The sequence below is a fragment of the Schistocerca nitens genome, chromosome 1, assembly GCF_023898315.1.
Source record: "Schistocerca nitens isolate TAMUIC-IGC-003100 chromosome 1, iqSchNite1.1, whole genome shotgun sequence".
NCBI lineage: Eukaryota > Metazoa > Arthropoda > Insecta > Orthoptera > Acrididae > Schistocerca > Schistocerca nitens.
This window is the reverse complement of record NC_064614.1, coordinates 588927366-588942074: the sequence shown is the minus strand read 5'-3', so window position 1 is coordinate 588942074 and position 14709 is coordinate 588927366. Positions and strand designations below refer to the sequence as shown.

Sequence of the window (14709 nt, the reverse complement as noted above, 5' to 3'; positions counted from 1 at the left end):
AACAAGTGTGCTAGTGAGTGGGAAAGAAATCAAAATGCTTCAGAAGTCTACAACAGAGTGGGAAAGAAATCAAAATGCTTCAGAAGTCTACAACAGAGACACTCAACAATACTGAAAGCTGGTTCAGTTACAACAAATTGCTAATAAATGCATGTAAGACAGTGGCACTAAATTTCTTTAATGTGAAAAAAGGTGAGCAAACTGTTCAGATACAGATATCTGACAAAGACCTTTAGAATGTAGACAACATTAAGTTCTTAGGAGTATGGCTCCAAGCTAATCTTAAATGGGGGACACAAACTGAAAAAGTTTGTAAGAAATTAAGCACTACATGCTACTTAATGAGAATATTAGAGGGATGCTGCAACAAAGATTCTTTGAAAACTGTGTATTATGCCTATATATAGAAATATGGAATTATATTCTGGGGTAACTCCCCTCTCAGCCAAAAGCTCTTTAGGCTACAATGCTACAATAAAGAATTATAAGAATAATGGAAGGCGTAAAATGAAACAAAGCCTGTAGACCACTCTTTAAAAAGCTAGAAATCCTCCCACTTCCATGTATATATGTGTAAGAGATAACTGGGTTTGTGAAAAGTATTTAATGGAAAATCCCATTCTCTTCCAGAAAAATGAAAATATCCACTCCTTTAACACCAAGCAAAAAGGAGATTTTCATCTAAAGCCCGCCAACATCACCCTGAATAAAAAAGGAACCCCATATTATGGGAAAGTTATTTATAATAAACTTCCCCCACAAATTAAATCAATAAATGACCTAGTAAATTTCAAGTCAATTGCTAAGGCATATTTGACTCATCACTGCTTCTATAGCCTCCACGAGTTCTTTCAAAAAGTTCACTAACGATTTGTCTCTTTGCCTTAGTGATGAATCATATAAATGTTACTAGAACTTTAATGATTCACTAAGTAAATGTTACTGTAATACAAATATTAATCTGCCAGTACAGTACATGCTCTTTCTGCTTTAAAATATCTACTCTTTATTTTTGTACAACATTTGCACTGTGATCATTTAATATATAAATAATAACATTAATGCAAATTTAATATTATATTTTGTTATACATTGACTTGTCCTACATCAGAATGTGCTATTTGTGTACTAAATGATTACCAGGACCAATAAAACTAAACTCTACTCTACTCTACTCTACTCTACAAGATATAATGAACACATAAATGCTTACCACACTAACAATCACAATAGATCAGCAATAGCTACCAACATAAAAGACACAGGCCACCCATTCCATGATATTGCGAATGATCTTCATATATTACATAAAAAGGATAAGGGACACCAAATGGACTTATATGAAGAACTGGAAATCTTCATTCATGGCACAGCACATGGAGATGTATTATTAAATGATAAGCTTGAAAGTAATAATGTTAACTTCTTCAAAAACTAATCCAACATTAAATTTTTGTTCCATTGACAGAGAAGTTTTCATTAAGTATTCATGTAACATTCTCCATATTGCCAATACAGCCAGATAAAAGTTTTCATCTTCACTACAGGTATATATTACTGTCTCTGAAATTGTAAGTAGTTTAGCTTATATTTTATAACTCTCTTGAAAGTTGTAAACAGTCTTTGAAATTGTAAGTAGTTTATCTTAGATTTTAAAACTCTTTGGAAAGTTGTAAACAGACGTTTGTGAAAATGCTAAGCTGCGTTTGACCTGTTACTGTGCTCTGTGTGCCATAAAATGAAATCGCCAACAAAAATGCCAGTAAACGTATTAATATATATTACCTAATCATACTATTCACATAATGTACACACTGTAACACATTTATCCTTCCACACGGGTTTATTTTTCAACTTTTAACCCCACTGGTACACACAGCTAACGTACATAACCTACCAGCTGATGTATAAGTAACTGTATAATGCACCTGATGATGGCAGCATGCTGCTGAAATGCATTGTGCTAATAAAATATAAGTAAAAAGTGATTGCAGCAGTATAAAATTATTCCACAAATATTATCATTTTTTGTTTGCCTTGAAAATAGTTGTGAATTCTTGTTTTTCTGACATGTTCTACATCCTGGAGGATCTCCTCACTAATAGGTCTATTGGAATGAACATCAGCACAAAAGAAATTCAAAAGTAGGGTTTACTGTTAACAAAAAGATCAAAAACAAAACTGGAGATACTAAATGAATCTCATACATGGAGCACGACTTGTTTTAAAAATAAACACAATATATTTGATGTAATTTACTCAAATCTACACATCGCAATTCTCTTATTCTGATGGGGAGGTAGAAGAATTTTAAAAGATTAACAGTAAGTGTTAACATTCATCAAATCCCATTAAAAGATGATAATGGGGAATTGTAATGTAAAGGATAAAAAGAAAATAACAACACTTAAATTGGAAATGTTGTGTACAATGTCAAAAATAACAGAGGTCATAGGTTAGTGAATGTCTCAAGAACAAAAAATACATTGTTCCAAAATGCATAGTAAGAAAAGATAGTGCGCTAAAAAGAAACAAACTCTTCAGGAAGGCAGAAATGTAGGTTATGAGACACTATTTAACAACAGGGAGGTATAAATGATTAAACGAAATAGGCTCAGAATCATGGATGAAGAAGGTTATACCAACACATTGAGCCCGCATCTCGTGGTCGTGCGGTAGCGTTCTCGCTTCCCACGCCCGGGTTCCCGGGTTCGATTCCCGGCGGGGTCAGGGATTTTCTCTGCCTCGTGATGGCTGGGTGTTGTGTGTTGTCCTTAGGTTAGTTAGGTTTAAGTAGTTCTAAGTTCTAGGGGACTTATGACCACAGCAGTTGAGTCCCATAGTGCTCAGAGCCATTTTGAACCAACCAACACATTGAAAGGTGAAATTCTTCAAAAAATTGATTTATGCAAACAGTAAAAAGTATGAAGCGAGCCAAACAAAAGAAAATCTCAAACGAAGCAGCCAAAACAAACTATAGCACAAAAATGATGGAATATGGTGAATTAAACAAAACTATTGAGAAATGTCTTTGAGAAGACTTATGATGATACAATGAAATACTGTAGAAAAAGTACAAGAATATGAATAAGACAAAAAAGAATATTATACTTGAAACTTGAAGTAAAGCTGTGAGGACGGGGCGTGAGTCGTGCTTGGGTAGCTCAGTTGGTAGAGCACTTGCCTGCGAAAGGCAAAGGTCCCGAGTTCAAGTCTCGGTCCGGCACACCGTTTTAATCTGCCAGGAAGTTTCATATCAGCAGACACTCCGCTGCAGAGTGAAAATCTCATTCTGGAATATTATACTTGTCAGGAATCACATTTCGTAAGATAAATTGGCACATGGCACAATAACTAACACAGAGACAGACTTGTACAAACATTCCCTGACTCCTTTAAATGTTTCTCTAGGTCAAGAGTTGAATCAAAAAGATGTATAGTTAGTAATCAAAATAGTGGCTTTCTCGAAGAAATGTCAGTGTTACAATAAAAATCATTAAAAGTGGAGGTAAGGTAATACAAAAAGAACTTACAACATAGTTAGCAGAATGTGTGTAAAGAGTACTACTACCCAGAACTGCAACAATACTGAAATTATTTTATTTCACAAGGAAGGAAACAGAAAACCATACAAAAATATTATCTTTTCAAAGGAATAAATTGGTTTTAGAATAGGACCAATTGCAAGCTGTAGGCAAAATTATTCAACATTGCAATGAGTATGAAATATCACTTTGACTGGGATTCATAGATTTTGAGTCAATTTCAACAAACAACTGATTCAGCTTACAGTAGCATAATGTATGAGATACATACATCAATGTTACAGCTTTCATTAGACTTTATAAGGATAGTAATAAACCAGGAAAACGAAGAATGTGTAAAGGAAACATGCATGAAGCACATTCATTATGTGGATGACAATGCATTGTTTGCCTCTAGTGCACATTACTTTCAAGTAGAAGGAAGTAACAGAGTTAGTTTGCATGTAGACCTGATAATAAATAATGATAATACCAAAACAGTCTACAACTAACATACTGAAAAGGAAATAGTAGAGATTAACAATGAAGTCATAGAATCAATTGACAAGTTTATTGTATCTACAATAGTGGCAGAACTTTGAGATTTATGGTGGATTTATTTGTCTGGTGCATTAATATTATGGAGAAAATATACCAAATTTGAATGGGAGATACTTTGCAAGAAAGGTACTCAATGGCAGGTAAAAGGTAACATCATGTGTTTGCAAAAGAAAACCCTTAAGCTATAACATTAAAGAGAATATATTTACAGAACCGTACAGCAGTATGATCTATAAACATAACTGCTAAAAAAAGAAGCTAAGCATAAACATAACTTCAGGTATAAAAAAATACGGGTTGTGAATAGAGTCAGGAAGGGTTGGTATGAGGCCGAGTCCATATGTTCCCTAGAGGTATACCTCACAAACGAAATACATATAAAAGAGTGAAGGACAACAAACAAAAAATTAGATGATTAAACTATTTAAGAGACTAGAGATGGATGAACTGAGCAATTGAATATACTTGTGTGGTTAGCAATGCAGTAAAATTATAAATACTTCTAAAGATGATGGGGTTATTTACTACTCTAGAAATGGAGTGAGAAATAGCCTGAGACTGACAAATTTGACAGAATAGAATTCTGCAGCAAAATACTGCATTCGCTCCAATACTGCATAAGTTGTCTAATAGTCGAGGAATGCCACCCATTATACCATTCCAACTATTCACGTTTTGGAACCTGTCAGCGACAAAGGACTTGCAAGCAGGAAGTAACTCAAAGCTGTGAAGCTATACATATTTAAAACTATGGACATCCAAAAAAAGGACAACAATATGAAGAGCAGGAACAGATTACTGTGTATGACAACAAAGTGAGATTGTTAATTACCACCCCTAGTTAATTACATCGTACTCGGGTACTTAACACTGTGCTTTGCTCCAATGGTATGGCACTGAATAAATTTTGTAGTTCTCTGAAGATGATTTCTAAATAGAGCTAACTTCTCTTATTGTACAATGTATTATAATGAACAGTATGAAGGTCAATAATATGCCTCTAACAAGGAAATGCTTCAGACATGTTAAAAATGTAGTAATGGTGCCTCACCATCAAGTCCATCCATGGTATCTTGAGAGGAGGGACCCTGCTCATGCTCACTTCCATCCGACTGACCTGCACCTCCTGCACTGGGGGGAGCCTGCAGTGACAGATCGTCATGATGGCTCAAAATGGTTGGCAGAACCTGGCAACAGAAATGGAAGTTGATTACTCTAAGCACTCGCTTCTGGACAAGGGAAGGTGTGCCAGCCCTGCACTGAATCCACTTCGCAGGTTAACAGAGGGGGCTGAGGTACCGGGCAGCCTGGATGTGGTATTTGGAGAGTTTTCCACATCTAACGAAATAAATACTGGGCTGGTTCCCTCATCATGCATCCAATATATGATGCACAAATACTTTGAAAAATGATATCACATTTAACCATGCAATTGCACCTACACATAAACAGAAGGGGTACACAGATTCCTCCCCAAGGGGAGATGGTAGTAGTTAAAAAATGCGTTTGGGAGTGGTGACCCTGCCATAATAATAGCCTAAATACAGGTATGGTTGATTCTCCATGAAATTGTAAAGGTACCATACCAGTCCTAGCTCTGCACTGGCTGGATAAAGGGGCATGGGAAAGGAAAGAAGGAAGGATTTATACAGAGATCTTACACTGAAGTTTTATAGAAACTAAACAAAAATTTGGAGCCGCAAGTGAAGTTTGAATTTTTGCACCCTAACATCAAATTTTTCTAACAGTTAATTCATTAGTGTAAGAAAATAATTTTTAAAGCATGTCCACTGACAAGAATTTAAAAATACTGTATAAACCAGAACTCCACCGACAAACTTGCAGAAGTTGTTCACGGATACCTTCTGAGTATTTTGGTATAAGTGACCCATGGTCTCCGGTGGTTCGTTACAGAGAAATAACAATGTAATTACGATTTATTCGGTTTCTTGCCCCAGTTACATTTATGTGAAAATGCTGGCACAATACTGGAAAAGGGGTAATATGCAGTCACCAAAATGTACAAAACCAAAGACAGAGTAATGCAACAACCCCCAAACAGATACAAAAGAAGTGTGATCTTATTGCCACTGCTGCGGGAACAGCTCAGCATAGCATCATTATGCTGCTCTTCCATTGCATCTAGTGAACAATACACAAAGTGCATACTGGCCAACTCTTCATCAATAAACCTATCCATAGTACTACAGTGTACCACTGTTAATGCACAGCTAACTGTGCTGGATAACAAAAGCCAAGACAAAACCAAACAGTACTGAATACAAACTTCAGGACAATAAGTTAAAGAAGGCATTACTATTGTCAACAGGATGTACCATGAGCTAATGGAAACAAGACATACTTTTTGAGGGTAATGAGTTAAAGAAGGCATTACTGTTGTCAACAGGATCTACCGTGAGCGAATGGAAACAAGACATACTGTGCATATCATTGACATTTACATTTTCAGTTTAATACAGATATAATACCTGAACAACCTCTGAAAGTTAGCTGGAGGAGTTCTGATTTGCCCTGTATATAGCACTTTACAATTTATTATAATGCACAGAAAGGAACTATAAAGAAGAAATCATGGAATGTATTCTTGTAGACAATACCTGAGGCAGATCTGACAAACATGTTTCCTCTGAAAGACTTTGTGAATGAGAAATGTGTAGAGAAAATGAGAACACACATAAAGGGAACTAAAATTACCACATATCTTTACAACAAATATCAATGAATAAATTTCAGCAAAATGCTTGCACAGCTTTTCAAATATAATTGAATTGCCTAATAACATTATTGTTCATGAACAGAGAAGATACTCTCTAAAACAGTGCTTGCAAAACAGGAGGTAATTACCCAATGAAGGGAAAAAATGAAATTTTCTGAGGGATAAAAACAGTAGGTTTCAGTTGTGTTTTGCTCATGAAACTAATTTTTAAAAGATCATTACTCTTATCACTATTTCATAAGACTGTAATACAGATTACATAGATTATCAATAATTACACTTTTCAATTGTTTTTCCCATTAATGCGTGGCCAATGCGACGGATGTTACAGCTTGAGAAATGAATGTATGAACATCTTCCTCACTCACTCTACCCACTACAAACATAATTCCTACCATGCATCTGTGACAGTAAAATTGCTATTATTATTATTATTAGTGGCAGTGGTCAGAGACAAAGCACTGGCAGCCTGAAGTCTTCCATTTTTCTGCTATTTCAAAAATAAGACGACCAGCAATGAAATGATTTACAAACAGTAAGTACTGTGTACACCTTCTAATTTAGTCAATTTTAAATGGGGATATAGGATGTGGGCAAAGCAAGTATTGCTAGAAAGAGGAGTGGTGCAGAGAAAGCCTGTTTTGTAATAACTGTCTACATTTAGAACATTTGTAGCACTTCAAAATTGTCTAAGGCTGAAATCTAGGTAATGTAATATAGCTTATCATACATTCAAATGACAGTTATATGAGTGTGGCTACAGTTGGCTTGGACTGCAGTCATGTGTGTGTGAGTTGAAGTTTGTGCATGTGTGTGTGTGTGTGTGTGTGTGTGTGTGTGTGTGTGTGTGTGTGTTTGGTAAGGCCGAAAGTTTTATTTGGAACAGTCTTTTTGTTGTGCCTATCTGCAACTCAGCATCTCCGCTATATGGCATGTAACAACTTTCCTTTTCGTAATATGGTTATATCTTTCTGTATGTTTTATATGACCATGGCTCCACATGAAGAAAAAATCGTCAATTGTCTCATTGACTCCTTATTTCATGGTTTAATAAACCATCTACAAAAACTAAATAACATATATCATTAGTCATTTTAAAAATAAAAATGTTGTAAGAAAATTCTTTCTTGCTCTAATGTTTAGTTAGGCACTGGTGAAGAAGGCTACTGAATTTTATCTGCTGTGTGCGTACAGTATATTAGGCAGAATATATAATTCAGTTTGTAAGTGATTGAGTGTATCCAGTGTGTGAAATTAATTACACCGATCTGTCAGCTCTGGCAGATCTGCCAACAGGAATTAACCTAGCTGGGCATCAAGTCGAACTAAGATTGGCTGACAGATAAGGGCATGTCCTGCCTGCTGCTTCAATTCTACACCATAGTTTACCAATCATAGTGGCTTATGAGTGCTAGTGTGGAATGTCAGATGTTTTCAATGGATTGGAGAGACCTAGAGCTTGGGCTGGCAATGGATACACTTTAACCACCTCTGCATCAAGGTAGGTCAGGACAGCACTAGCAAAATGTAGTCTTTTTTAAAGATAATGTTACACTGACCTCAAAGATATGGCACAGTCACCAGCCACAACACATATCTGGCGTCCAAAACATGTTGTGTACCCAACTGCACCCCAACCATCACACCAGGTGGTGTGTCTGCATGGTGGTAATGAATGGTATGTCACATTGTCCATGTGGATATATCTTCCTGCAAACTAGGCAAATTCCGACTCAAGACACATGATGTGGGTGTAAAAACCTGTGCGTCTGGACAAATAATATGCCTAATCTCTCAGGCGGTGGTTAAGTGGGGGCTGTTGCGATGCTGTATGTCACTGACTATAGACCTCCTGACTTCATTGGTTCTACGTGCATAGTCACGTTGGAGTCATGGTATCCTGACCAACACAAGAAGCAATACTGATGAACAATAAAAATGTACTCTTGATAGGCCACTGTCATCAAATTCTGGCACGTGCTGGCTGACATTTATCCTTCTTACAAGAGACATAACAATACCTTCTCAGTTGTAACTAACATTTAAATTTACTGAAGGTCCACAAAGATGGGATGCCATTCCGCCTCACTGTATCCACCACTGGCTCATCAACAAACAAGCTGGTGAAGTACTTGACCAATCTGTTCACCCCACATGTGGCACACTGCAAACATTGTATTTTATCAGCTGAATTAAACATCTTGGGCTTAGTGAGGGTAACATTACGGTCAGTTTTGATGTAGTGGCACTGTTTACGAATGTGCCTATCAGAGACTCTTTAGAGCTACTATCCCAGTTCTTTGTAAGTGATATGGTCAAGCTATTTCAACACACTCTTACAGCTTCTTACTTTCTTAACGGCCAGTATTATGATCAGAGGAATGGCGTTGCAATGGATAGCCTGTTGGCTCCAGCTGTTGCACAACTCTTCATGGAGAATTTTGAGGATATTGCCTTAGACATGGCACCATTAAACCCTAGTTGTTTGCTTCGATGCATTGAGGACACACTTGTCATTTGGCCCCCATGGATGTGAGAAACTTGATGAGTTACTGGAATGCCTCAATGGCATTAACAGTAGCATCCAGTTCACCATGGAGGTAGAGAAAGACAATGCATTGCCCTTCCTCGACATCCTCATCTGCCAAAAACGAAAGGGATGCCTCAGCCACAGAATCTACAGAAACACCAGCCACACTGATATATACTAGGCACACCATAAGTCAACATCTTCTAACACAGAAGTGAACAGTGTTACAAACATTGGTGCATCATGCAAGTACAATAACAGACAGCAATAACCTATCCTATGAGCTGAGCCACATATTCAGTGTCTTCAGGAACAATGGCTACGTTCATCAAATAAATGAAATGATTTCAAGCAGGTATCACAATAAGACCATTGATGAGTAGCATGAAAAGAATTTTTTTTGTCATTCTGTGGATCCATGTTGGGCAAAACAAGCTGGCTGCTGAAAAGACACTGTATCAAATTGATCTTCAGCCCTCCGACAAAAATCCTTCAATTACTGAGACCAGTTCAAGATCCAGCTGATCACCTGGGATCTACAAGATATCTTGCGAATGTGGCCTGTCATACATCAGACAAACAGTACACACTGTGGAACAACACAGGATGGAACCCCAAGAAATGTACTTTAGCTGAGCACCGAATAAAATTTGATGAAACATCTGTCATGGCTTGCACTATGGCTTCTGGGACTGTGTAATTAAAGAAGCCATTGAAATAAAAATCACTGATAACACCCTAGAGACAGTGGCCTGTAGCTTAGCAAAGCTCAGGATCCAGCGATCATGCAGTTGAAGTGGGCATTTGAAAGGCAGGGTCAATGTATCCCCATATATGATGTTGCTGCAGGCAATGGTGACACCACAGTTGGCAGCTAGCATGTGTAAGGTGGCATATCAGCAGCCCAGTGGCAGTCATACCACTTGACAATGGCCAAGGAGTGCTTGGCCGAAAGAATGTGTAATTTTAATCACCAGATGCAGCTGGAATCCTGTGACCTTTTTATTCAATGTTACCGCTGTGAGACTCTGTTCTCTTCAATATTCAAATGTGAGATCTGAATGACAATCCTGCTGATTAAACTTTGCCTGTACTCAGAATCTGGATGGCATTGCTTCTACCTACTCCGTATGGTTGTGTTGAAATACCAACACTTGCACTTCAAAAATGAAGTACACCTCATAGCGATTAGACATTTGTTGCATGGAATTGCAATTTTAGTGCTCAGTAGTGTAATTTCATTCAAGCTGAAGCTTTTTTCCTGGACATCTCAAAACTCTAGCCAAGCTATGTAATTGTCATAACTCTTCCTAACTGGTGTGACCTGAAAAGAAGTCACCTGAAATGCCCACAAGTACAAACATACTGAAGGAAAATATAATGTGCTGTTGTTCAGAACACTGCCATCTGACTCTGTATAAGCAGTTGTAAGCCATTTTGCAAATAACACTGCCAGTTACTGGTTAATGTAATTTTGTCTAACTTGTAGACTAGGCTTCCACGGCCGTTGTCACAGTCAATAAAATTCTTCTGGGTTTGAGGCCGCATTGTCATCTGTAAAATTCCGACATTTTGGCGACTGTTGCAAGGCGCCTTCCTCAGGATGTATTGCTAACTGCTGAGTGAGCACTAATTTAGACACTTATATACTATGGAGGAGTGCTGTCATTGGATGTGAGGGTGAGGAGGAAGGGTATTAGGAGTTCATTTTATTGGTCTTTGCATTGCGTATTGTCATTGGCAGAAATGGGCGCTTTCCATTGTAGTTTCCTTTACTGCTTGCCATTGGTGAAAATCGGCGAATAGGAGGCTGAGTGGCGATTACAGCGTGGCATTGTTTACTATCTGCCTAGTAGCGACTAGGCTGCGTCAGCACTCTGTTTACCCTCCACTGCTGTGGCCTACCGCGCGCCTGTTGCTTTGAAAGAGCTGCACTTCCGCAAATCTGTCACAGCTGGCAGCCAAGACGCTGGAAGTCGGTACCTGTCTTCTCTATTCATATTGTCGGGTCGCTTGGCTATTTCTATAGCCTCTCTAATCTTCCTCCTCAAACTAAACGGTTGTTTCGCCGGTACGCAGGCCTCTCAAAATTCTATCTTCATCCTGCACTCTTCCTGATGTACTGCCACCGCTGATTTGTTGTACTGTTTGAGGTGGATGTACCTCTCGTGTTCAGTTAACCTTGTGCTTATTGGACGCCCAGTCTCACCTACATACACCAATCCACATTCACACCTGATTTCATAAACTCTGGATCCAGACATGAAAATGATGATAAAATTGTAAGAAACTGCTCTGTGACAAAAATAAGTTTATCCTGACTTTTAAAAATGTAGCAGTAACCAATGATGCTATGGAACAGGTACCTGTGCAACATAAGAATTTGTCACAATACTTCCAAACACAAGCTTTTGCATTAAATGCATGTCCAATGGTGCTTACAATATTAGTAATAATGATAATATTATTGTGAATGTAAATGTACTTTCAAAAATGTTGAAAATGTCAATAAAATTAAAAGATTTCAACTATTTAGATGGTACTGAAGTTTGTAAGAGTAAATCCATCACTAAAAATCTAGGAAGTACAGCAGTGGTTGTAATCTGTGCTTATTAAGAAACAAGAACAAGGCATCTGGTTAGTAAGAACTCAACATTATGGACTACATATTTCTCTTCCATAAGCTATGACACACTGGTAAAGGGAGAAACACAGCTTAAGCTTCTTGTGTACTGATGGATCTTACCCACCAAGTAAATTAGAAAAATGTAACAATGTGTCATCTAACTGTTAACTGAGATAAATGACTCAGCAATGAAAAATGCACCAAAGTACGTGTTGGATATGATGGATAGTGGCAGAAGAGAGATCATAGCTCTGTAAACTAAGCTGCTGAAAGTCTTAGTCACATTTCTATAAACTGGAAAAGTTGGGGTCTTTGTATGTTTATCAAAACACTGACCAGGTCGTGTGAATAGAACAGTGACATTCACTTCTTTGTAAAGAAATTTGAAGAAACCAATGACAATATGAACGAAAGTGTCATCAATACGTTCAGAAATTCTAAAGCCAGTAGCAATGTATAGTGCGTAGCTATACTCAGAAATGAGAGACTGTAAATGCTCTACAGAATTAATATATACAAGATGTGTGAGAACAGTAATGACACTGACAATACTGCGAGCTACCTGACAATGCTGTATCATTGTACTTGTGTAGACTATTGTGTTCATCCCTTCCAGATGTTCAGTCTCAGTTTCAACCATCACATGATTTTTGAGAGTGACATCACTGAAGTTGTGTTTTTGCTGAGTGTTACAAAAAAGGAACAGTGGAATTTAGAGCAATGTTAAGCCATCAAGTTTTGTGTTGAATGAATGTGACCTCTTGAAAAGTTTAAACAGACCTATGGGTGACATTTCTTATCAAGAGCACAAGTTTCTCACTGGCACCAGTCAATTTTGGAAGGCCGCGAACACGTTGAAGAAGAACCTCAGGAAGACCTCCAACTTAAAAAAACTTATGAAAGTATTGAATGAGTGCATGCCCTTGTGAGTTCAGACTGACATTTAACAATAAGGATGATGGGTACATATTAAACACATTCACTATTTATCAAAATTTTTACCAAAGTTTTGCACATGTGAAAGGTTTGTGCCAAACTGAGACTGAAAAACCTCTCACAACTGAGCAAAAGGGCAATTGAAGAAATGTGTGCATTGATGTTCTTGAGATATTGCCAATGACCAGGAATTGTTCAGTCATGTGATCACAGGTGATGAATCCTGGATTTTTTAGTACAACCCTGAGACAAAGCAGCAAAGTGCAGAGTAGCACACTGAGACATGATCAAAAAAGTCTCAAATGAGCAAATCAAAGATCAAAACACTGCTAATTTTGCTTTTTGGACACTAGGAGTACCATGTGTAAAGAATTTGTTCTTTCACAACAAATTGCCAACCAAGTGTTCTTGAATGGCTCAAGAAAAGGGTGAATCAAGTGAGACTGGAAATAGCGTTCAAGTGGATACTGCATCATGTCACATGGCCACTTCCATCACAGATGTTTTTCACTTCAAAAGGCATTCATGTTGTTCCACAACCCTCCTGTTCAACTGATCTGAGTCTCTGTGACTTTTTTCTTCTTCCAAATTTGGAAAAGTCTTAAAAGGATGACTTTTGGGACTCTGGAGAACATTCCAAAGAATGTGACTGACATGTTAAAGGTTCTAGCAATGAAGCCTTTCCCAAGATTGGGAACGATGATGCCACCAGTGTATGGCTGCTGAAGGGAACTACTTTGAAGGGGACAATATTGTTGTTTGGAAAAAAAGGCTGTGCTAGAAAGAAATCAACAAAGAAATAAACAGTCTCGTAACTTTTCTCACACACCTCATAAGTATTGTCTTTGATAGATGACAGTAAATACTTAAGTTTTTATTTCCAACAAGGATAATCTCTGCTGGTCACTTGTGAGCTTTTACCACACCCCTTTTACACAGTCTTTATGATAGTATCCAATGTCTAACCCATCAGTCAGCAACACTCGTGGAACCAATAGCACTTCTGAGGGTGTCTAACACAGCTCTGGAGGAAATGTTGAGAACAGAAACTTTCATGGACCACAACCACACAACCTGTAAGAATCAACAGAAGCTAAGACATATGGTCATGAAAGCCATCTTTGACTGAAAGTTGTATTATAATTTATCAATTACAAAAAGATTAAAATAATTAAACAATCATACATAATTTGATGACCTTCTTAATATAATTACATGATTTTCCAACTCGTGCTTTGGCTAATAACATACAATGACGGAACAAAATCGCAACTTCCTCAACTTTCTAGATTAACAGTAATGCATTTTTAAAGTAAGGGATGAAACATGTCCAGGTCTCTTTAAAGCCAGATGTGTATGCTTGAGAAGAAAATCAGTTTTCTAGCTGAAATTTTAGAACCAATGTTTTCCATTAAATACTGTAAGCACTTAAGCACTTGCTTGTAATTGACATGACAAGTTTAAAGATTAGTAGAAGAGCAGATTAATGGACACAAACCATTCTTCACAGCACTGTGAAGTCCTAGCCAAAATATTCTGACTCTGTGTCATCCAAAATATTCTGACTGTGTCACACCAAAATATTCTGTGTGTCATCAGCTTTAAACTTACACCTAAGAAAGCCAAAGTATTGAGATGGGAAAGTATACCTGGAACCTATAAACAGGAAACCACGGAATTATGAGGAGATTTCACAACTACAAGAGGCACCACAAACCTTTCCAGTATGTAAACAAGCCATCTGAGAAGTCTGTGTTGGGAAGTCTCCTATATAGACTTCTCATATGGCAATATG

The 14709-nt window shown here is 37.5% G+C and overlaps 1 protein-coding gene across 3 annotated transcripts in view; it reads right to left on the bottom strand.

The window, feature by feature from the left end:
- The window catches only part of LOC126255596 (broad-complex core protein isoforms 1/2/3/4/5-like), a 440517-nt gene that overhangs the window by 335995 nt on the left and 89813 nt on the right, over positions 1 to 14709 (bottom strand). For all 3 annotated transcript variants that reach the window (XM_049955410.1, XM_049955412.1, XM_049955413.1), the window contains exon 4: positions 5137 to 5272. In XM_049955410.1, the coding sequence (XP_049811367.1) occupies positions 5137 to 5272 (136 nt within the window). The remainder of the gene's footprint in view (positions 1 to 5136; positions 5273 to 14709) is intronic.